General features: G+C 39.6%; 1 protein-coding gene across 4 annotated transcripts; it reads right to left on the minus strand.

The window, feature by feature from the left end:
- Positions 1-1,274: 1,274 nt before the first annotated feature.
- Positions 1,275-25,079, minus strand: EZH1 (enhancer of zeste 1 polycomb repressive complex 2 subunit; the record flags this gene model as incomplete). Of its 4 annotated transcripts, none has more annotated exons than XM_081345331.1 (21): positions 1,275-3,992; positions 4,107-4,191; positions 4,931-5,011; positions 5,189-5,270; positions 7,353-7,448; positions 7,927-8,105; positions 8,212-8,337; positions 12,016-12,056; positions 12,435-12,526; positions 12,620-12,816; positions 13,216-13,399; positions 14,169-14,260; positions 16,334-16,497; positions 17,505-17,607; positions 18,216-18,389; positions 18,569-18,689; positions 20,112-20,231; positions 21,443-21,571; positions 22,647-22,806; positions 23,231-23,351; positions 24,987-25,062. In XM_081345331.1, the coding sequence occupies 19 exons, from the start codon at positions 22,797-22,799 to the stop codon at positions 3,932-3,934; spliced, it is 2,280 nt and encodes a 759-aa protein (XP_081201457.1). In that variant the 3' UTR covers positions 1,275-3,931. The 4 variants fall into 4 exon arrangements, with proteins under 4 accessions (XP_081201457.1, XP_081201454.1, XP_081201455.1 ...); XM_081345328.1 differs by having other exon boundaries at positions 22,647-22,817; positions 24,987-25,048; XM_081345329.1 differs by having other exon boundaries at positions 17,505-17,556; positions 22,647-22,817; positions 24,987-25,040.
- Between the last annotated feature and the right edge of the window lie 34 nt (positions 25,080-25,113).

Consider the following 25,113-nt stretch of genomic DNA (forward strand, 5'->3'; position numbering starts at 1 on the left):
TCAAGCTAACCTGCACAGTCATTCTTGAGTATCTTCAAAACACTAGAGTAAGACCAAGAGTGACTGACCTAAAACTAAGGTTGCTTGAGTGAGGATATGAACTAATATCTCCCAAGTCTGTGGTAACTGTTTCCCTTTTTTGGTTGTCCATAATTGAGAAAAATTAGCCCATTTCAAGATTATTTTTCTATTCAAGTCTAGTGAGGGTCAAGAGAAGCCTGTGCTTTGAAGGGTTAGCTTTTCCTGGGAAACTTGGGGGTGGGTGGGTGGGTAGGCAGGAGCTGGCAGGATAATTTCTAAAGTTGAGTCTTCATAATAGTGTCAGCCTCACCCTTGACCTTGAAAGATTGGGCATTTGTTTGTGGTGACTTTTCAGATGAGTATTCATTTCTGGAATAGGGAATTGAAGAAAATGTCACTATTGTACTCATTTCTCTGAGAATATTTTGTAAAGCATTTTAACACCTTTTATGCTGTTGCTATCAACTGAGTGGATTTATTCAACTAGAGCAGGGGTAGGCAACCTTGGCTCTTTTATGACTTGTGGACTTCAACTCCCAGAATTCCTGAGTCAGCATGCTGACTCAGGAATTCTGGGAGTTGAAGTCCACAAGTCATAAAAGAGTCAAGGTTGCCTACCCGTGAGCTAGTGTTACAGAAGTGACACATTCCTCCTATAATGCTTACCTTTGGAAAATTAGTATTCCAAATTAATAAAGGACTAAGAACTTGGACCATCACTTTGGGACCACCCCACTCAGTGATCAATTGTGCATTAGGATGGGCCACAATTCATTTTGCAGCCAAAGCTTTGTTCAAAAGTAAAGTTGTATTTCCCTTAGAGGTTCACTATCCAAGGGAGTCAAATGCAAAAATAATTGATGCCACTGTAATTATACAAGTGGATTAGGATTGCGTTATCTGGGCTGCAAAAATCTGGATACCTACTAGATTGCAGTACTTTCTGTTACTGTTGCTTGTATTTGTTTGGAGTTTTCCACACTATAATAGCCTTAAAAAGTATGTGATTATAATTAGTCTTGTTATGTGAGGTTATTCAAGAATTCTTAACATCCTCAAAATCAACTATAGTCTGTAAGGATTAAAGTTAGGTAAGGATGTTCTTAAACAGCATGTAACCTTGCTGTTCCAACAGTACATGGTTTGCTGTGTAGACCTTGCTTCCCCCTCTACTTGAATGTAAGAGAATTGGTTTGCCAATATAGCTTATTCTCCAATAGTACCAATACATTTGACATGAGACAGACTTTATTTAGCTATCACTACACCTTTATTAAGACAAACTTTTACAAGCGATAATATAAAGTGCACATAAGTTACCAGCAGCAAAGCTAAGAGTCATAAGCAATCAGAAGATGGAGGTGCCATGCAGCCGCTGGCTCCTGAACCACCATGCCTAGAAGAAAAGCAGTTCAATGAAGTATAAAGTGGGGGAAGCATAAATGTTTTTGCTGCTATATAAGTAACTGGCATCTTCGATAGCTGCAGTGTATCAGATGTGCTAAGCAATATGTTTGTGTTATAAAATATGCAGTATGGAGGTGAAGTCTAAACATCCCATCAGCTGAAAGACCAACCAATACTTTTGTGAGTCAAGATGCAAACACAGGCGATCATATACAACACCAACTATAGTATTGTGGGCCTAACTCCTGACAAAAATATTAAACCTGCATCACTTTAAGACAGACCATTTCTGCAGTGGATACCTTTCAGAAAATTGCTTGGTCAGTCATGGAACTCACTGGCCAAATTAAGCGGTGATAGCCCTTCTTGCACTATTGGTACTATCTATTAGCCTGCAGGTAGTAGTCAGGTCTGCATGCGTGAGACTCTCTTTCCTTTTTGTATCTACACTCTATGGATGCTAGACAACAGCTAAGCAATAAGCCTGGTTACAACTTTGCCAGAGGCAGTTATGCTGCATCCCTGTGCTATGACTGCAGTAGCTAAAGACTAGGCACCTTGGCTTTTCCCTCTTCCCAGTTCAAAAACACAAACTAAGAACATAACACACTTAATTGAACAAAAGGTCCACTACCATTTTTCATACTGTCCCTCAAACTATTTTCTTCCAGAAATTAATGTCTCTTACAGTACTAGGTTCCCTTGAGAAGACTTAACATTTCTAACTTAACCAGGTGCTTAAGGATGCTTTTTGAGAAAGCAGGCTGACAGCTCTCCCAAAAAATACAGCATTCCAACTTTAAATTGCATCTCCAGAATGCATTCTACTAGAAGCTGCAAGTGACAAAAGGATGGCTTTTAAAAAAAGCAGACTAAATCTAGCAATTATATGGCATTCTTTTCTCACACAGAAATTAACTTCACTATATTATTTAGAACTGCTCTAAACAAATTTCACTCATACTAGATACAAATTACACCAAGCAGATATTTTTCTAACAATTATTAAGCAGCTAGAAAAAAGTGAAGCAGTAGTAAATAGGGTAGTGGAGGGCTTGCCGCTGCCACCGAATTCCTTGATTTCTAAGAGACCATGAGCACTATGTTCCCCCCACATTTATATACTCTTTCCCTTATTGTAGACAGCAGGCTGTGCTTAGCCAGCAGTAAAGGCACTCTACATATGCTCAACTATACTATTTAGCATTGTTTCATTTGTTCCAGGCTCACTTTCGGCCCAGGAGATGAACAGATGGAATGTTGTGTGCAGAAGTGCTAACACGTTCACAATTACGTGGCTGGGATGATCAGAAGCAAATGAATACCCTTAGGCCAAATAATGCTATTTGCGTAGCTAATACATGATTGCGTATGCCTCATTCTACACACACTCTGCCAAGTTCCATAAACTACATTTCTGTCTTTTCCAAGGCTGACATTGATGTTACTATGTCACCCAAGGGGACTTACCCATGTAGTATATTCAAACTACTGCTGGTCAAATAAACACATTTTATCAGTATAATAAGCCAGTTTTATGATTGATTTGTAGCGCTCATGTCTCAATCTATGAGAAAGTCAGTTTCTGGTTTCTACAGTAAACCATACTATGGAAGTGGAATCAATTTTCACTTCTTATAAGCCCACAGGGAGCCCAATTCCCTGTCTTCATGGAGCAAATCATTCTAAAGTGCATGCTAATTGATTGTTTTGGACATAAAAGGGGGGGGGAGACAGATTTTGAAAGTGGGTGACAAATTAATTGCTCTTAAAAAGACTGTTATACTCTGCTGAGTCACCCAATTGTTCTGTTTTCATATGTGTATCAAGAATAACTCTTGTGGTTTTAAAAAACTGTTTTAAAAGAAGAGCAAAACCAAATATGTGTGCGTCCTTAAACTAAGAAAAAAATACTAATTCACTGCTGAAAGTGCTAGTATGAAGCCCAAGAGGGAAAGAGAAAAGGATTAGAGTGTGTTGTAACAAGTCACTAACTGAAGGAAACGAACTATAGAGGTCTGCGAACAAATGTTAACTCATCAGGAATTAATAAAATTAATTAAACCCCTTCCTTGGCCTCTGTATAATACTTTATGATTTTCTCTGCAACTGATACTTATGTTGAGATAATCTCTGCTCTAAATTTGCCTGCAGCCAAAGCAAAGAAATACTTTTTTCAGCTCAAATAATTTTTTAACCAATGAATCAAATTGATTAACAAGCTTCAGCATACAAAATGGTCTTAAACCACTTTGCCTTTTCAGGGCCTCATCTTCCTCCTAATAGTAATTCAGCAGAACTCTTCATGGTATCACTAGCTGCCAGTCAAGTGGTCTTGGAATCAGAATCTCAAGTCCATAGAAAAAGCTGGATCTTTCCTTTCTCTAAAGAGGAATCCAGGTGCAATGAAACCCTAATATATATATATATATACATATAAAGAAAGCAGCATGAATAGGATGCAGTGATACTGGCTGGGAACACCGAGGGCCAGTAATTTCAATCAGATGTCATCCGTTTCTCTTTCAATGCCAACATATTTGAGGGCATCTGCTTGGCTATACCTGGGAAAGAAATGAAACTTGTGAATAAGTACATCATGGTCTTTATGAAGATATGAGATACCATACCAAGCAATATCTTGGAAACTTTGAAAACTGGAATTAGATTGCACTCACCTGTAATCAAAAAAGAGCTCTTCGCCTGCCTGAATTGCTCTCTTGGCAAAGATCCCGATGCGGTGATCTCCATTCACCATCACCACTGAATGAGGGCAAGAAAGAGACTGAATGAATTGTCCAGATTTTTACAAGAATCACCCCGCCAAGGCTCCCACTGTCACTCATTCCCAACCTTCAGGAAACAAAATTTCAAATTTGTGTCATTTGCTAAACTAGAGGGCGCATTATTTTCACACCTGAGAATGCAAATGTATTCATCTAGCATAGACGCAATTACCACTAGATGATCTAGAGCCATTTTTGCATCTTAGAATAAGTTAGAAATGTGTGAGTTATGGTTAACTGTTATCACCAAATTATTGTCACCAACTGAATTCCAAGCTACAAAGTTAATTCTCTAGAACGCGAACGTAATTCTCAGCAGTGCCTATTAGCAATTGTGGAGCTGAATTAAGTTTTGCCAAGAAATAATGTATTTATGTAAGTATCATATCTAATCTGTCATCTAGGATTGCCTTTTTTATGATTAAGGGATGATAGAAGCACTTCTATGAACACAATTCTCTCTGACCAGATTTTCTGAAGAAGATATTTATATTCTAATTTTAAAATCAGTAATTACAATGGCTGGCAACATGCCTTCTTTTTTTATAAACAGCTGAATATACTTGTTCCAAGACATATCCCGTCACAGTTACTTTTTAAGTTTGCATTCCCATTTTGGGGTAAAAATAAAAGCAAGGATGTCTGCCTAAAAACACCAGATTCCAAGTTGGAGTCTTATTGCATCAGAATGAGAGCAGAGCACTAAAAAGTCTCACCTTTGGCATAACAGTTAGGATTGACAGAGTGGTTTGCAAAGCGGATTTTGTTGCCTTTGCGTGTGGCATCAACAACGAAATCTGTCAGGAAGAAAAAGAGCTCATAGGGATTGGAGCCTGCAAAAACTCATTTACTTACGTAAAACCATCTTTGAAAGCTATAGAAGACAGAACTCTAAAGCCTGCTCCCTCCAAGTTGCTTCATCACCCCTTACTGGAGATCACATCCGCAAGCTCCACCTCACTGTAGTCAATTACCATTATTGAGGTTGAAGAGGAAGCTGGACATATACTTGTCATAGACCTTGCCACGTCGGTCAGCCTCATCTTGAGAGATAAGCTGAGAAAAAGGAACACAACGGACAAGAATTTGTTAGTTGCTATAAAGCGACGAAGTCAGAGGTTAACAAAATTTAGAAGGCTTAGTTTCTCCCAAAGAACTGGGAGATCTGAAAATAGTGCAGACAAAAAAGCGGACAAAATTTAAACAGATCTTTTCTTCCACTTTGCAACAATAAAGGTGGGGGCAGAAAATTAAACAATTGATTTGCTAACTACACATTTTGGCGAGTAAAAAACTGATAGGTAATCAAATTAACATTTCAGATCAATCAACAGATAAGGAATGATTTTTTGTTCTTTTTTATCTACATAAAATATATGGATTACTTGATATATTCCCACTACCGGCAATACTTAACAACTGAAATGTATATAAACACATTTGGTCATTCCATCCTTAGATCTTCTCTTGTATAACCCATACATGAGAATCAGTACTCCTTAAACTGTTGATTTCTACTACTGACATACAGCCAGAGTTAAATTTGGTACATGTCAATATGCAAAATGAAAAAGAGTGGGAGAATTAGAGTTGAAGGGAATTGGGTAGTGTATAAATTTAATAAATCATCATCATTTTCCCAACCCAAAACAAGGCTGTACGCTTTTTAGTTAAAACTTCAGCTCTAGGTTTAAGATGCTGTCACACTGCTCTGATTTCTGGCAATGCAATGATAAATGAATGTGGGACTGCCCTAGAATTGCTCAATTCTGAACAGGAATCAAGGAATGCAACAATTTCTTCCTGGAAGCAGATCTAAATTTTGCAAACAAAACGGCTTTAGGAGGAATTTTACTCCAGGGCAGCATAGTTTACATGAATTTTATATATATATATATATATATATATATATATATATATATATATATATATGTTGTCTGAGGTTTTCGCGGGTGTTTATATGTGGATCTTCGGTCATTCGGGTTTCCTCCCGCGTAGAACTAAAGGTGTAGGTAAAACGTACGCGGGAGGAAACCCGAATGACCGAAGATCCATATATATATATATATATATATATATATATATATATATATATATATATATATATATATATATATATATATATATATATATATATATATATATATATAATGTTACAGATAATTTTGGCCAGTTACATAGCAAACGTAAACATTATAATGACACCACATAAACTGAGCCAGAAAAAAGATTATAAAAGCTGTCTATTCCACATTCCCTTTCCTTGCCTTTCTGCTCTACTTTGATGTTTCATTATTGCTATATTTGTGGTGTTGCTATAAAATCTGATTACAAGTTAAGAAGCTGGAGCTGTATTGAAAATGGTAAAATACTCCACCTGGAATTAATCAAAAGGTTACTAGAAAGTTTCCCCAACATCATAATCAGCCAACTGTTCACCAAAGCTGATAGCTTGCCTAGTTTTAGCTTCAAGACCTATCATCTAAATGTTGACCAAGTGACAAGCCCATATTAATAAATCACTTTCACCTGCAGGTTGTCCTCGCTTTATGACTTAATTGAGCCCACAATTTTGGTTATAAGTTGTAATGATCATAAAGCGGGCCTTCATGCGAATGTGCCAAATTTTATAATATTTTTGTGGTAGCTGTTAAGTGAACCTGGTGGTAAAGTGAATGCCACAACCATTAAATGAACCTTTTTTAATGTAAATGCCTTGTTTCCAGCAAAACTATCATAAATCGCAGGCAGGTGACTGTAAAGGTGCAGCAAATGGCCATAAATGTGGGCCAGTTGCCAAATGCCCAAAATACAATCATATGATTACATGGGGGAATGGACTTTGGAACTTTTAATCTGGGTTGTAAGTTCCATTTTTGGGGTCCATCATAACTTGACCAGTTACTAAACAACCTGTGAAGGACCATCTGAATGCTGGCAAAGCCCCAAATTTACTGTTCCAGAGATAGAAACGTGTATTTCCCTCAGGATATCCCTTTCCTCTTTTCAGTTCATAAACTCAAAGCTGGAGTTGCTGTTCAGGAGATGAACAAATAACCTGCCCTCTCATTCATCTTGCTAAGGATTACAGCAGAGAGGCTTGTGGATCTTACGTCTTGTTCTATTTTTCCAACTCACCTCCCCACAGTACTCAGAGATAAATTCGTTCTTCTGCACAGATTCCTTAATGAAAGTTCCCCATCCAGCAACATCTGAGGGGGCCAGCAGCAAGTGCTATGAAGAAAAGAAACATATTCTATTAAGTAGATCAAGTGAACAAACCTAGAGCATTACAAGATGGGGACAGAGACAAACAAATAGATACCATATTCTAGTCCACCAGCCACAAGATATCCTTTACTTGCAGCATTCTTTGAACGCTATCTTTAAAATCTCCAAGTAAAGGTATACTATAGCCAACTTTATCTTCTATTCCAATACATGGAGGGTAAAGTTAAAAAAAAATCAGTCCTCCCTGAGGTAAGGTTGGCAAAGATGGCTGAAACCTCAGAGAATGGATAGCGGTGCAAGGAACACTATTGATCTAGAACTAACTGGGTCTGAGTCCTCCCTATAGTTTCTCACATTAGCTAGCAGAAACAAAATGAAACACCTAAGCTAAATCAGTTCTACACCATTCCCAACTAGCACATTCCCATAGCAGGCTCATAATTCTGATCTCCTGTCCTCCCGTTTTGGGACTGAAATGTACCTTCTTGAGGCCCCGCTGGATGCTGCAGTTCTTGCAGGAAACCACCTTGGAATCCCAGTGCTCTGATGCCCCACAAGTCAGGCAGAGGTCTGGATCGCATTCCCGCACAGCCAGATAGCAGGGGCACTGCTTGGTGTTGCACTGAGTCTTGCAACGGCAGCCAGGGAACCGGTTCTGGCCTTGCAAAGGAAACAAAAACATATTTGAAGGTATGCCATTAAAAAAATTGCTAGAAACCTTAGCTATTATTTGGCAGCTTTATATAGAGAGAGTCTCGTTTCTTACAATCAGGATTGCACTGGCAGAATTTCTCACAGAAATTCTGTGTCATAATGCAAGGACAGGAGCTGTCACAAGGATGGTCTGGATGGTCACAGGGTTGGTAGTTGAACACTTGAGTTGATGAATTGTCTGTGGGAAGAAGGAACATCTATGAGTTGGACCTAAGAAGCCTGAATACTACACATATCATAGTCCCAAGTCAGCACAAGGCAGTTTTTTTAGTGCAGAGGGCCACCTCAGGTTTACCAATTTAGTGGAAGTGCTGAAATATGACAAGAAAACAGTATTAGCATGGATTATTCAAGCTACTTTTCAAAATACCAGATGTCAGCAATTAGTTTGCTTATTTAGGATTTTAAATTCCGCTATTAGTATTAACCCCTTCATGGATTACTGCCTTGTCGTGGTGAAGGGGCTTGCCTAAATTCAATGAAGCTATGAGCTATGCATGGCCACCCAAGATGGACAGGTCATAGCAGAGAGTTCTGGCAAAATGTGATCCACTGGAGAAGGAAATGGCAACCCACTCCAGTATCTTTGCCATGAAAACCCCATAGACAGTACAAAAAGGAAAAATGATATGATGCTGGAAGATGAGCCCCTCAGATCAGAAGGCATCCAATATGCTACTGGGGAAGAGCAGAGGGCTAGTACTAGTAGCGCCAGAAAGAATGGAGCGACTGGGCCAAAGCCGAAAGGACGCTCAGCTGTGGATACATCTGATGGTGAAAGGAAAGTCTGATGCTGTAAAGATTTTTTCTCCATAGGAACCTGGAATGTAAGATCCATGAATCAAGGAAAGCTGGACATGGTCAAACAAGAGATGACAAGACTGAACATTGACATCTTAGGTATCAGCGAATTAAAATGTGACAGGAATGTGTGAATTTAATTCAGATGACCCTCAGGCAAGAATCCCTCAGAAGAAATGGAGTAGCGTTTATAGTCAATAAAAGAGTATGAAAAGCAATACTGGGATACAATCTCCAAAATGACAGAATGATCTCAGTTCGAATCCAAGGCAAACCATTCAATATCACAGTAGTCCAAGTCTATGCCCCAACCACCGGTGCTGAAGAGGATGGAACTGACTGGTTCTATGAAGCCCTACAGCACCTTATAGAACTAACACCAAAAAATGATGTTGTTATCATCATGAGGGATTGGAATGCTAAAGTAGGAAGCCAAAAGATAACCGGAATAACAGGCAAGTTTGGCCTTGGAGTGCAAAATGAAGCAGGGCACAGGCTGATAGAATTTTGTCAAGAGAATACGATGGTCATAGCAAGCACTCTTTTTCAACAACCCAAAAGACGGCTCTACACATGGACATCACCAGATGGTCAACAGAAATCAGATAGACTATGTGCTCTGCAGCCAAAGATGGAGAAGCTCTATACAGTCAGTAAAAACAAGACCAGGAGCTGACTGTGGCTCAGATCATGAGCTTCTCATTGCAAAATTTAGGCTTAAACTGAAGAAAGTGGCACTAGGCCACTCAGGTATGAACTAAATCATATCCTTGATGAATATACAGTAGAGGTGACAAATAGATTTAAGGAATTAGATCTGATAGACAGAGTGCCTGAAGAACTATGGACAGAGGTTTGCAACATTGTACAAGAGGTAGCGACTAAAACCATCCTAAAGAAAAAGAAATGCAAGAAAGCAAAATGGCCGTCTGAAGAAGCTTTGCAAATAGCTGAGGAAAGGAGGGAAGTGAAAGGCAAGGGAGAAAAAGAAAGATACACCCAACTGAATGCAGAATTCCAGAGAATAGCTAGAAGAGATAAGAATGCATTCTTAAATGAAGAGTGCAAAGAAATAGAAAAAAAAAAACAATAGAATAGGGAGGACCAGAGATCTCTTCAAGAAAATTGGAGAGATGAAGGGAACGTTTCATGCAAAAATGGGCATGATAAAGGACCAAAATGGCAGGGGCCTAATAGAGGCAGAAGAGATTAAGAAGAGGTGGCAAAATTACACAGAAGAATATACAAGAACGAGCTTAACGTCCCTGATAACCACGATGAGCTGGACACTGACCTCGAGCCAGACATCCTAGCGTGTGATGTGAAGTGAAGTGGGCCTTAGGAAAGCTGAGCAACAACAAAGCTAGTGAAGGTGACTAGTATTCCAGCTGAGCTATTCAAAATCTTAAAAGACGATGCAGTAAAAGTGCTACACTCAATTTGCCAGCAAATTTGGAAAACTCAACAGTGGCCACAGGATTGGAAAAGATTAGTTTACATTCCAATTCCAAAGAAAGGCAGTGCCAAAGAATGTTCAAACTATCGCACCATTGCACTCATTTCACATGCTAGTAAAGTTATGCTTAAAATCCTACAAGCTAGACTCCAGCAGTATGCGGATCAAGAACTACCAGAAATACAGGCAGGATTTCGAAGAGGCAGAGGAACTAGAGATCAAATTGCCAACATACGCTGGATCATGGAGAAAGCTAGGGAGTTCCAGAAAAACATCTACTTCTGCTTCATTGATTATGCTAAAGCCTTTGATTGTGTGGATCACAACAAGCTGTGGCAAGTTCTTAAAGAGATGGGAGTAGCAAGCCATCTTATTTGTCTCTTGAGAAACCTATATGCGGGTAAAGAAGCAACTGTGTGAACTGGACATGGAACCACCGATTGGTTCAAAATTGGGAAAGGAGTCCGGCAAGGCTGTATACTGTCGCCCTGCCTATTTAACTTATATGCAGAGCACATCATGAGAAAGGAAGAGCTAGATGAATCAAAAGTTGGAATTAAAGATTGCCGGGAGAAATATCAACAACCTAAGATATGCAGATGACACCACTCTAATGGCAGAAAGTGAAGAAGAACTAAAGAGCCTCTTTAGTTCTTGTTGTAGGTGAAGAAGGCTTGAAAAACTTGGGTTGAAACTTAACATTAAGAAAACCATGATCATGGCATCCGGCCCTCTCAATTCCTGGCAAATAGATGGGGAAGAAATGGAGATACTGACAGATTTTATTTTCCTGGGCTCCAAGATCACTGCAGATGGGGACTGTAGCCAAGAAATTAAAAGACGCTTGCTCCTGGGGAGGAAAGCTATGGCAAATCTAGACAGCACACTAAAAAGCAGAGACATCACCCTGCCAATAAAAGTGCGAATAGTCAAGGCTAGGGTCTTTCCAGTTGCAATGTATGGCAGTGAAAGTTGGACCATAAGAAAGGCTGAGCGCCAAAGAATTGAGGCCTTTGAACTATGGTGCTGGAGAAGACTCCTACGAGTCCCTTGGACTGCAAGGCAATCAAACCAGTCAGTCCTAGAGGAGATCAACCTGACTGCTCTTTAGAAGGTCAGATCCTAAAGTTGAAACTCAAATACTTTGGCCACCTAATGAGAAGGAAGCACTCACTGGAGAAGAGCCTAATGCTGGGAAAGATTGAGGGCAAGAGAAGAAGGGGATGACAGAGAATGAGGTGGCTGGATGGAGTCACTGAAGCAGTAGGCATGAGCTTAAATGGACTCCAGAAGATGGTAGAGGACAGGAAAGCCTGGAGGAACATTGTCCATGGGGTCAAGATGGGTCGGACATGACTTCGCAACTAACAACAGCAATTAGTATTAAAACAGAATACTTCTCCCACTTAATTACAGATATCAGAGCTAATGAGGAAACACTGTCTCATCAACTGATGGGAATATTCTGGAGAAAATTTTAGAAACAAAGAGAGTGTTGAGATTTCTTGGCCTAGCATGGTCTGATTGACAAATCTATATTCCATTCTGTTTTTCCAGAAGGAGAAGAGAATAAGAAGAACCAGGCAAGAAACACATTACCTTTCTTAAGCTGGATCTTCCTGCAGTGAGCAGCCCAGAGCCTTTGTTTGGAAAAAGGAAGAGAAAAAAGAATGTTAATCATAGAGACAGAAAAAAAATCTGGACTTCTAAAATATGCATTCTTTCTAACTCTCTTTAGTCTCCTTCCTAGATTTCTCAGATTAAAAAATGAACTTATAAATGAAGGAACAACCTGGTGAGAGGAAGGGACTTTTCCAGCGTAAGAAAATTGAGAATGATGAGTTGGGTACTGCTACATTTCAGGTCTTTTTCAGAAGGAAGAGGGGTGGTGCAGAGGTCTATAAAGCCTATGTCAGTTTTTGGCAACCCCACTCACTATGTCTTCCCCAAGAACTTCTGTAGCCCTAGAATTATTCCTTGCATGGCTTCTTATTGGCTAGATTCCCATGAACACATACCTGTGCTTCCTCTTCTTCTTCTGGGAGGGATTCAGGAGCTCATTAACTGGTAGCTTTGTTATCAAGGATTCCTTTACAGCAAACTGAAAGACCTGCCGAACAAGAAATGCAACTTATTGAAAATGGGAGTTCCAAGTGAGGGAACCAAACGCCCGTGCCCCGTCCTGGCCTACCAAACCTTATACCTGCTTGCATGTCTTGGTTCCCAGAAGCCGAGCAATGGAGCAGAAGTTATTAAAGTAAGTTCCATGGAAAACACGGAAGAGAGTCTCCTCTGCCCCTGTCCACTCCACAGGCTCCAGAGGCACGTCAGACATGAAGGGCTGAGAAGATGATGGACTCAGCTTCGGCTTGGTTGGAGTTTGGCAACGTGAGTTTGCCTCTGGAGCAACAACAACAAAAAATGAATAGATGTGGAAAATAAGCATGTACCCCAAAAGGAACACCCAAACATAACAATCTTGTTTTCTTAAACATGTTTACCTGCAAGTGGTATCATTTGTCACAGGATTACTAATTTCAGCTGGGAAAGGACTGTTTGTGATGACAGAAAGACATTCTTTCGTCAACAAAGTGACTGGCACTTAGTGCTTATGTGTGGCACTAAAATAGACTGATAGCAAGCTCTGGCATAAATTAAATATGGACAGATTCTACAGAAGAAATTATTCTTCTTTGAGCCTGCTGGAGCATATCACTTTCTAAGGTGACAGAGGCCATGATTTCTGCAATTTCTCGATCCCTGTTTTCCACAAACCATGCGTAGGGGAACCTCACCCACCTGAGGAACTGGATGCCCAGTCATTGCCTGTATCTCTGTCACTATCACCTTCTTTTGCTTCAGTACTTGTAGAGGCTGCAGCACTGGTAGAGGCAGTGGCACTGAGATTGGGGTTCCTGCGTCGACGCCGTCCAGCATATTTTGACCGAGGGTTATGCATCATGGCAAATTCTTTGGCTCCCTCCTAAAAACAAGATGAAATTAGAAATACACAGCCTTGTTCAGATATTATAACTAACCAGGAGGGACGTGGATCCAGTATGCTGGTGGTGGTACTAATAGTGTTGAGGACCAACTGCCTCAGGACTAAAAGATTCAAACTCTTCCTGGATAACCTTGGTAGGATGCATCTTAACCAGACCCACAGAGTTGTAAATTTGCAAGGCTGAAAATTCTTGGAACTTTCACACAATTTGTATACACCATAGATTCAAACTCCTATCCCATTTCCTTCTATAGTGATGCATAAAGAGGGTCTAAGAAGAAAAAGAAATTTAGGGTTTCCTAGATCCAGACTTCAAAAGTCTGGACCACAATTAAATGGTAAGATAATGCAGAAAATTGATTTTTTTCCTGCCACCTTCTGGTCATTTGAACTTTTTCATCCCAGACCTGAAAGCCCTAGGAAAAGCAGTTTGATTTTTAGGGTAACAGGGCATGCTCACCTTTTTAGTAATGAAGGACGGTCCTATTAAAAAAAATGGGCCTATTAGCACTTTTAATCTATTTATTAATTTATTATTAGAGCATAAGCTTTGATGGATTGGAACTCACACAATCAGATCAGGTTAAAATGTTTCAGATGTAGATATAGAAGGTATTGCTATTAACCTGATAATGTACAATATTTTACAACCACAATAATTGGTGGATGCATAACAATTCTTATACTATATTTTAAATGAATGCCTATAATATTGGTTTTGCACCCCAGCAATCCCCATCCAACATACCAGCCACAAGAAGCAGTCTGATCCACAAGGCTCCGTCTCAATTTTGGTCTCCACATTTTTCCGCTTATAAACATTTGGAGTTGCATGAAAAGCTAAAAAAAGAATAACCATCTTGCTTGGGTTAGAATAGGAACCTTGAAAAATATTCCCTGTCTAAAAAAATATATCTCAAATCTCAGGAAGGCAATAATTACTACTAGTCAAATTAAATTCACCCTACCGTATTTTCCGGCGTATAAGACGACTGGGCGTATAAGACGACCCCCTACATTTCCTGTTAAATTATAGGGTTTGGGCTATACTCGTCAACGCACACCAAATAAAAATTAAAAAACATCAGATTTGATTTAAATATGGTAATTTTAATTCAAATGCTTATGACATGCAGGTGCTTAGTAGGAAAACTGTCACTTATAAACATAAGACTGTTTGTCATCAAACATGTAAACATAAAACAGTGCAAGTGGATTAAATAATAATAATAATAATAATAATAATAATAATAATAATAATAATAATAATAATAATAATAATAATAATAATAAGAAGAAGAAGAAGAAGAAGAAGAAGAAGAAGAAGTTGGAGGGGACCTTGGAGGTCATCTAGTCCAACCCCCTGCTAAGGCAGGAAACCCTATACCATTTCAGACAAATGGCTGTCCAGTCTCTTCTTAAAAACTTCCAGTGTTGGAGCATTCACCACTTCTGGAGGCAGGTTGTTCCACTGGTTAATTGTTCTAACTGTCAGGAAGTTTCTCCTTAGTTCTAGGTTGCTTCTCTCCTTGATTAGTTTCCATCCATTACTCCTTGTCCTGCTTTCAGGTGCTTTGGAGAATAGCTTGCCTCCCTCTTCTTTGTGGCAGCCCCTGATTCCAGCAACCATTCCCTATTTTCCTAATTCACTTTTTCACTTTTCCTAATTCACTCTAAAGCTTTCCCTGCGCAGAGCCTTAAGTAACACAAGCTGCCTGCAATTAGTGCAGGTTCGCATCCCACCAGGCTCAAGGTTGACTCAGCTTTCCATCCTTCCAAGGTAGGTAAAATGAGGACCCAGATTGTTGGGGACAATAAGCTGACTTTGTAATAATGCTGCTGGGGGGGGGGGGTGAAAGCCCTAATAAACAGGCATATACACAGAATGAAGGCTATTGCTAAGCACACTGATTTGTGCTTTAAATTGTAAGCCACCCTGAGTCTTCGGAGAAGGGCAGGATATAAATGGGATTTTTTAAAAAAAAAGACCAAATGGGAGATCCGCTCCAGGTTTTCCAGCCAGCTGGCCCAGTTCCTGAGTCAAATGTGTCCTTAGAGCTAAGCCGCTGCTCTGGCTGCTGCCTTCCCCACCTGCCTTTCAAGTTGGGATATACTACAGCTGCTCTTCAACTTTAGAAGAAAAGACGCCCAGACCCCAGCCTGTAAAAACTTACAGACTGCAGCTTCTTCTCCAATTGGTCCCGCTTTCCCTGCGCAGACTAAATGGGAGATCCGCTCCAGGTTTTCCAGCCAGCCCTGTCCCTAAATTTTCAGCACCCGGTGTATAAGACGACCCCTGACTTTTGAGAAGATTTTCATGGGTTAAAAAGTAGTCTTATACACCGTAAACTACGGTATTTTAAATTTAGCAGACCATCAAACATGCAGAAATATAGGGGGGGAGGGACAATTTTCAGAATGGAAATGAAGCCATAGCAAAAACTTGTATGCCTGCCTGGTAATGCTAATTAATCCATAATATATTATTACTATCTAGCAAACCAAACTTAAGTCTGGCTATTTCAGGCAGCCATTGGTATTGCAATGGCTAACCCACCTGGATTTTAACTGGAATATTAATGGGGCTTTACTATTGTAACTGAGTATAATTTAAATCAAGTTAGATCTTATACAGATGTTCTAAGCCATTCTGAATACTTTAGTATGATAAGATAGGAGGGAGAGTAAGTAAGAAGATTAAAAAAATGCATTGTGGAAGGTAAATGGAGGTGGACATTCTAGGATAATTTGAGAAAGTGGAATTAACATTGTTATGCATGCATCTATACAGAAGGCAGGGGATTCTGCTAGGGAACAGCCTTCCTGAGAGAATCTGCTAATATTTCCCATGAAAATGTCATACACTAGAACAGAATTAGCAGGAAAGAGGTAGAGATTGTATCAGGAACTTACGATGGAGGAAACAGTCATACTTGAAACAGCGCCTGCAAAAAAGTGTGTGAAAGGAATGCAGAGCCTGCTCACGCTGAACAGATTTGGCATTCGGCCCATCAATATTTGGTGTGCACTGGGGTGGAAGCACATTCATGTCGGATTCTTCTGTCAGCTCCCTATATCTAAAGAAATGAGGTGGGGAAGAGAAGAGTCATTCAAAGTCATACAGAGACTTTCCAAAGTTTCTCCAAACAATTGAAAGATTGGCTGCAGCTATTCTGACAGTCTGTACTTATGTGCTTAAAACTGTTACTTAAGAGAGAATGAGTTATCATTTCATACTCTGAAAATCACTGCTAACATACTGTTCAAGCAATAAAACTGCCTCAAATAAAACTGAACACTTTCATATAAGAGGCATCCTGGGATTTGCAAAATGCTAACTGACATAGCAAACTAGGAACCAGAGTTGCATATTATGAAAACCAGCTGCAAACCTCTGCATATGACAAGCATGTTCAGAATGCTTGAGATGATAATGTGAAAGACTCCAAAGTGAACAGCAGGGGGAGACAAAAGCATGACCACAACTAACACCTCAGATTATTTTCCTGTAATAATTTGGTTGCAAACTATACACTGGATAGTGCAGGGGTAGGCAACCTTGGCTCTTTTATGACTCGTGGACTTCAATTCCCAAGGTTGCCTACCCCTGGGATAGTGCTTCTCTGCTAGTCAAAATTCATAAATTGTAAAACTTTAGCTGGACTGCAAGTTTGTTTATTTGTATCGGAAGCATCATGCTTAAAATAAGGCATACTACATAACATTGGAAATATAAAATACAAGATTAAAACATGTACAAATTAAACAGGTCTTGCCCAGAAACTAGCAAAATTAATATCAGAAATATATTAGATTATAATATTATTTTTTAGACTATGTGAGACATATCCAAATAATTTTCTTGGCAACATTTAAGAGTATAGCTTGTTTTTGCCTCCTCCTGAGGCACATTACTGTCCTGAGACTTCCTGGTAGCCTTTTGTTTTAACCACCATTAACTATATCTGATCCTGCTCAATTTTTTTTTAGGCAGTATTTCTGATATCCATCTTGGAAATTAAAGTACAGTATGTCCAGCCTAGAAAAATGAAATGATACTTGGCTTGAATTAGATAATTCCTACCTTTCTTTCATGTCTTCTGGGTAGCCATTCTCAGGAAACATTGATGAAAGAGCTGTAAAGATCATGTCATTTGGAAAGTGCTTCTTTGAACTTTTCTTGTTACCTACATTAGACATGCAAGAAAGCCTGCTGATATTTTAGGAATTAAAATATTTCTCTCCCTGGAATACTGCTCTTCCAAGATAGGATTGGCTCAGAAAATAATTGGGAAGAAACCACAACAGGCAAATATCAGACAATAAACTATACTGTAGAATACATAAAAACAATTTTGAAGAAAATGCCATACAGGTGCCTTTTTCTCTGTTTCCTTGTGTATATTGTTATGCAGTCATTATAATTTCCCCAGCAAAATACAAGAGTTTACAAGATCACAAAGAAATTGTGAATAAAAATTGTATTGTACTTTTAGGGGCTCTTAAAGTTTAGCCTATGGTTATTTTGTTACTTAATTTCATTTAATAATTTATGGGGTGGAAGAGAAGAGCTATAAACTTTGAAGGATCTAACTGGAGCATGTTTCCATTAAAATCTGCTGGAGAAGAACATTACCCAAGAACTGAATCTATAGCCCCCATCTTGCCAATTCATACTGCCTAGTATAAGATACTAAATGGAAGAAGCACATAGCAGCAAGACTTGCAAAGTCGTGGCAGTCTGAATGTGGCTCCAGTAGGAAGGGACATGATGGTTAAGAAGCAAGAAACATACTTTCCATTGTAAGCCGTTTCCTCTTCCGTGTGACAGGCAGGTCTTCCTTCAAAGCTTCATGTTTGCCTTCTACAATATCGTGTCCTTCGTCTTCTTCCTCAGAATATTGGTTTAATGCATCTACCAACTCCAGAAAAACAGCATCACTGATCAGAACAGAACCTGGGAGCAATTCTGGAAGGAAGAACTGAAAGCTAGACATGGAAAAAAAAATCAACCTCATGAACAACAACAATTTGCCTTGCCTACGAAGACAAATCTGACTTGTAAGAACAGAATCCTCTACTTCAATTCCCCCCCCCATACATGATCTGGGGCCCTTCAATCCCAACGGAAGACTGTATAGCCTTTACCTTCTTCTCCATGGACTTTGCCGTCATAGTTATTAATGAGCTCCTCGATGAAGGTTTCGTCCTCTTCTTTTACTTCATCTCCCATGTAAGGGATGTTGCACAACACAGTTTCATCCTCCACCTGCAAACGGGGGCAGACACAGCCTGAGGGAGGCAGGTGGCTGTCCCTTGTCCACTCACCAGAAGAGCCTGCAAATGGCAGATTGCATGCCCACCTTAACAAGAACCCAGAGGGATGTCTGCTGATCTTACTGCACAGTAAAGACTTTTCCTAGACAGCACTCTTTAATGCTGACTGGAGGAGGAGCGGAGCTGTAGTCCAACATATCTGGGAGGGAACTAGATTAGGGAAGGCTGACGTAGTATGCCCCAGCATCACAAGGTCTTTCTTCATGAGCACTTACTCTTGAAGGCAAGGTCATGCCATTCAATCAGTGGTCTTTAGAGAAGGTTCTGGTGGCAGTAGTGATTCACATAATTTTATCTTGCTTATTTGCCATAGAAAAACTCTGGCTTTATCCCTGCTTACTGTAGAAGGGGGTTCAGAATGTTTTTTCCCCCTATCTTGCATTAGGGAGCTAAGGCCATACGGTTTGACAGCATGATCCACACAACAAACACCAGCTCACTAAGTTAAGGAAAATATCTTATTTCTATCCAAAAACTGCTAGAGGAAGAGCAGCCTGCAAGAAGTGCCTTTTAGCTCCAACTCAGGGAAGGCTTGGTACATACAAAAGTATTGTCGGAATCCAACAGTTGCCGCCAGATAAGATGCTTCAAATGTGGAGCAAAAGTCACATGAATTGCTTTGTCCAAATGTTGTACCCTTTGAGAATGACTGAGGGTGATCCAGCAGCAAGGCATCAAAATTGTGAGCAATTATTAACCTAATAATCTCATTTACTTGTAAGATGACAATAAGTTAAAAAAAATGGATGGCCCATCATTGGAATACATGCTTCTGAAGACTCCCACTCCCCACCCAACCCTCAGACTTCATTAGTGATAAGAAGTTTCTGAGAAGGGATGGAGAAGCCCCACGTCAGAAATGTTAGAAGGTAAATTCTGGTATATTGTCAGCATTTCCCTAGCTTTGAACTTCCAGAAGCTGGGGTTAGGGATGAAAAAGACCCATTAGAGAATGGCAGATGGTTTACAGGACAGTCATTTTGCAGAATCAAACTGGAACTTCCTTGATCTTCTGTGCAAGACATGGCTTCTAAATGCCATCTTTTTCCATCTGGAATCCAGATGTTTTGGACACTGGAGACAATGTAGACAAGCAAGAAATTTCACTTCTGCAATCAGATAAATAACTGTGCTATCTCTACCCTAACAGACAATTCCGATATTACAAACAAGCATGCAAACCTTAATAAAAATACCATGTATTTCAGGTTCAAAATGAAAAGCAGATGTTGCACTGGGTAGTACTCCATGAAGAAACCCTGCTGCCTTCCAACCAGGCCTTAAAAGATGTTCTGGGTTCAAAAGAAAATATTCATATTCAAGCTCGGAATTATGGCAGCAGCTGATTACCTACCATGAAGTTCTGCTGGAGTGGAGACCAGGAATACATGATAGGCACCAGGGCTACAGTGTTTAGAGTTCGCATGAACAAAGTCTGGGTGCTCAAAGTGGGGAAGCTGCTCTCAACTGTGCACTGGAGAAGAACAAAAGCGTGCCCCGTCAGAAACAGTAATATACAAGTCACCCCTCTTAAGTCCCTCTGTGCTGAATATATTTTCATCCATTCCTGGTACTAAAGGAGACAGATATGATGTGCCTTAGTGACCATGCTTTAGTATCATATGGGAATCTTCTACTGTTTTTCTCTCTTGCTTCCGCTAGAGGGCACCACGAACCACTACATTCAGAGGAAGACTTTTGATAGGCGTTCTGATTTGATATACAGGGCCATCATCATATCAAGTTAATAATCATATTATTTTCTAGGCCCATTGTAAAATGTTGGGTACTTACCAATGAAGACCAGAATGGTTTAGTACCAAAACACCTTAAAAGATCATCTCTTTCCATATAAATCTAGCAACATGTTGAAGCCATTTTAGGAGACCCTACTCCATGTTTCTCCATAATTTGCAGGTACTTCACCTCATCCTGTCTTGTTTCTTTTACCTTCTTGGTCCAGATGGATCTTTCTTATAGGCTTTCAAGCAGCAGATTAAAGATATTTTGTGTAGACATGCCTTTTAGAAACATGCCTCTCCGATTTGACTTATTGGCTGGGGATTTTGTTAAGGATTCTATGACTGATAACAAATTAAATACTGGACTTTGCCTGTTTGTTGGCATAGCTTCTAACTTGCAAGCCCTTATCCCTAAACACAGAATTGAAAGAATTGATTATGATCAGTCAATTGGTGAACAGGCATTTTCAACATGATCAGACATATTAATTTGTATGAAAGTATGCCCATCGGTTATGATTCTGGGAAAAATAGGTATTATCCCAATTCATGAGTCTATTTCTTTTCTGTTCCCAAAGGATACACATCAATCGACTGTAGGACTTAGGAAACAGAAGGACTGAACACAACAAGAATCAGGAAATTAAAAGCATAAAAGGACTGCTACAGAGGATCTTGCAGCAACTGGCAGGAAGTAAAAGTACTAATTTTGCACATGAAATGTCATCCTTTCCTGTTGCTGTTTGCTGGACAATCCTGAATGATCTTTCATATTCTGAAAAAAAAAACTTCTAGTCATACTGATGACTTTATATAACTGATCTAAATTTTCTCTCTGAGTAAATGCGGAACTTCATAATGACATGGAAAGTAGGGATATTAGTGTGGGAGCGTGAATATGAACTTAGGAAAGGAAATATAGTACATTATTTGCTGCAAACACCTGTTTGAGAAAAGGGTTTCCTCCAACCAGCTTCATAGACTGAATAGGCTGAACTCTAAGCTTCTTCCAGTCATCGTTTAGGATGTTTATCTTTTCCTGAATCTTTGCGAAGTTAGACACAAATAAATTCTACAGGAATAGAGGAAAGAGAAAAAAAACAGATCAACATTTTGCCATCATGGAAGAGGGATCCCAGTTCACAGGAACCCAGCAAAAGGAACTCATTTTTAAACCTGGATTATTGGCTACCGATTATTTTATATAGGCAGGCAAATTGCAGTTATGCCATTTCTCTCCTGATACAATCAAAATCAATCCTTTTCATATCAAAATACATAATCATGCTAATAGTCTACCTCCTGCATCTCTCATGGTAGCATCAAATATGTTGACTTGGTAAGTCATTTTGTACCCATAAATATGAGGAAATGAATTTTATTGTTTCTTCAGGGAGATATTTTACAGTGGAGTCCTTTGTGGACTCTGAGCGTGGTTGTTTTTGTGCAGAAATTTCATTACCAAACTAGGTAATATCATCAGTGATAGAAGGGAACGGGGTTTGCTCTCATTTTATATTCTAGTGGCTTGCCCTGTCAGTGTTGCTGGGAGTGGTGTTAGTGGTTCTTTGGTGTTTTACTGTTAGCTTTTTTGTCTGAGTTGATAATTCGTGATTGGGTATTCTTTCTTTCTTGATTGTTGGTCTAAAGTTAATTGGTATGAATCTTTGTTCATCTGGGTGTTGATTGCTGGTGAGAAGGTGTTTTGGTCTTTTTTTGGGCTTTTTGATTATCTCTTCTGAATGGTATGTAGATGTTGTTTATCTCTATGTGCCTATTGATGGCTGATTTGTCTGAGTGCCAGGCTTTCAGGAATTCTTTAGCATTTTTGGATTTGGCTTGGTCTAGGAATAGATATTCTAGATCTTTTACATTTAGTTTTTTAATGTTCTCTCTCTAATCAGAATCAACCTTTTTCTGTCAGAGGCTGCCCATATTTTTAACAGGCATAGCAGTCACATTATCCGGAACTGAACTTTTGTACCCTCATATTTTTTGTGCTTTGGGGCACAATAGATATATTAATAGATATATTAAACTTTTATCATTACTACTACCCTCCCCATCCCCCCATAATTGGGTCATGTAATCTTTAAGTGTTTTGATGACCACAAAAAGGATCTATACATATTCAGACAGCGGCTCACCTCTGTTAGGCCAGAGGAATTTGCCTCGTCTCTGTGCTGGAAACACCACTGCCCACTACTCTGGTGAAACATAAGGGTTGAGGGGAATTCCAGGTATCCCCAAATAAAGGTTTTCCCCTCTCCCTCAGAAACAGATGGAAGATGTTGCTGCATATTTCTCCTGTAGAATCCCTCAAAAGAAAAACAAATGAGAGGTGTGTATGATACTGTTTGGATACTTCTCAGCAGGCAGGATGGATGTGTAGCAGATCAACAGTAGTCAGAGGACTAATGGGGGAAGGGAGAGAGCATCAGAGAGAAAAAGTTTGCATATGGGCACCAATGGCTGTTGCTAAAGTGGTAGGCAGTGTGCTGTTTATACAGTTTGTAGAGAGTTTCCTGAACTCCCGAATATAGACTCTGGATTTGCAGAATAGAGAATAGATTGACATATATTTTTAGATGTAATTTAAACCTCATCTTCCTGAGAGAAAGTCAGTTGCAAGACCGACGTTTCTTTCAGTCAGAGTTTGTCCATTCCAATGTGCAGAGGTTCAAGTCTACTGAGAAAAAAAAATTCTGCTTAAGGTAAAGCATATCTTTACCTTAGCTCCCATGTTTGCCTGAAGTCTTTTCAGTTGCCGAAGACGCATGTATTCTGACTTGACCTTCCTTTTCCAATACAGAATGCATTTTGATGTGGGTGGACCTGGAATCTCTACTTTCCTGAGAGAGAAAAAAACAAACATATTTGAAAATCTTTGAACAGTACTAACTGGAAAATTATAACTTTATTCAAAGTTTGTCAAGTCTACTTAGGAGTTCCCATAATAAAATAGAAAAATAGCTATAACAGTTCTAAGATTCTTGGTCATTGCCCATTATTTTCAGTAATCTTTGGCTTTTGATCACTTCACCAATAGTTGCAGCTACTTTGAAGCTTCTCTTTACATTACTATTTTTTTCCTTTAAAAATGTAATCTAACAGTCTTGAGATGCTATATAGAAGACAACAATTTATTTAGTGACCATTTAAAGTTACAAAGGCACTGGAAAAACTGACATGACCTTTTTTCATAATTGTGACCGTTGCAGCATCCCCAGTCATGTGATCCAAATTCAGATGCCTGGCAACTAATTCATATTTATGACGGTTGCAGTGTCCTGGGGTCATGTGATCCCCTTTGATGTCCTTCAGACAAGCAAAGTCAATGGCGAAGCCAGATATACTTAACAACTGTGCTACTAACTTAATTGCAATGATTCACTTAACAACTGTAGCAAGAAAAGTCATATAAAGAGGCAAACTCATTATTTTACTTAGTAAAAGAAATTTTGGGCTCATAACTCGAGAACTACCTACACTGCCCACATGCCGGACTGAATTGATCTGCTTTTACCACACTCTGACAATGATGAGGCCCATATGTTTTCATTTCAAATGATTAGGGATTGGCCCCCTGGGAGAGATATGTCCAGCATCCTACGCTCCCCTTACTTTATAAGTTTAAGAAATTATTTTAAGTGTCTGGCTATGTTTCTTCCAGGTAAAGTTAGGTTTCACTCATTTTTATATAGCACAAATATCATCATACTGACAGACCTATAGTTACTTACCAAAGTATTTCTGTGTTATCATGTAAACAACACATAGCACTGCAAAACATATAATAAACTAAATCACCAACTTCATCTCAACCTCCTAGAAAGCCAAGTTACCTTCCTCTCAAGTATTGTGATTGAAACCAGACATGTTCCTTTTCCTTCCTCATTAAAGCAATGAAGGAGAAGCAAAGATGCTGAGTCTCTAGAGCATGCGAAAAATGCCTCAGCTAGTATGTAACAAAATCAGAAATTGTTCTGGAGCCACTTACAACTTTTGGCTTAAGAGGCAAAACCAGTATCTTTTATCCTTTTTCATTTAAGCAGACAAATCCCTGGCATATCAAGCAAGGGCCTTGGCTATTTTTACAGGTATTTTTTATAGCTGTGGGAATAGCTGAACAAAATGGGGGAGTTCGTTTCCATGTTTCAGCTTTAAATTGACGAAAGGCAAGGAAAATGCAAGAACTATGTCCAACCAGCATGCCCAAGGCTGCTCAAACAATCTTTTGCCATGCCCCGCCCGCATCCAAAGACCTGCGGCTGTCATGCGATGACCTCAGAACATCTCTCCCTCTCGCCCTCCCATGTACTGATTTTTAAGATACGTCTATACCCTTTTCTGAGCCCTCGTCCCATTTCCGAGTGAGGGACTTTGCATGACGTCATAAGTATTAATGCACCCGAAGTGCTCACTCCACAGGCATGATCCTCGTTACCCCCTCCCATTTCCCCTTAAACCCCTTCTTCGACACTCACTCCTTAGACATCGTACACAGGTGACCTACAGAAAACGCAGAACCCCCTTTCTGAACACGCATGCGTCACACACCGCATCGTACTCGCCCTCCTCCTCCTCCTTCCCGACGCTGCCCTCTTCCGCAAA

Source organism: Vipera berus (genome assembly GCF_964194415.1).
Source record: "Vipera berus genome assembly, chromosome: Z".
NCBI classification, from domain to species: domain Eukaryota; kingdom Metazoa; phylum Chordata; class Lepidosauria; order Squamata; family Viperidae; genus Vipera; species Vipera berus.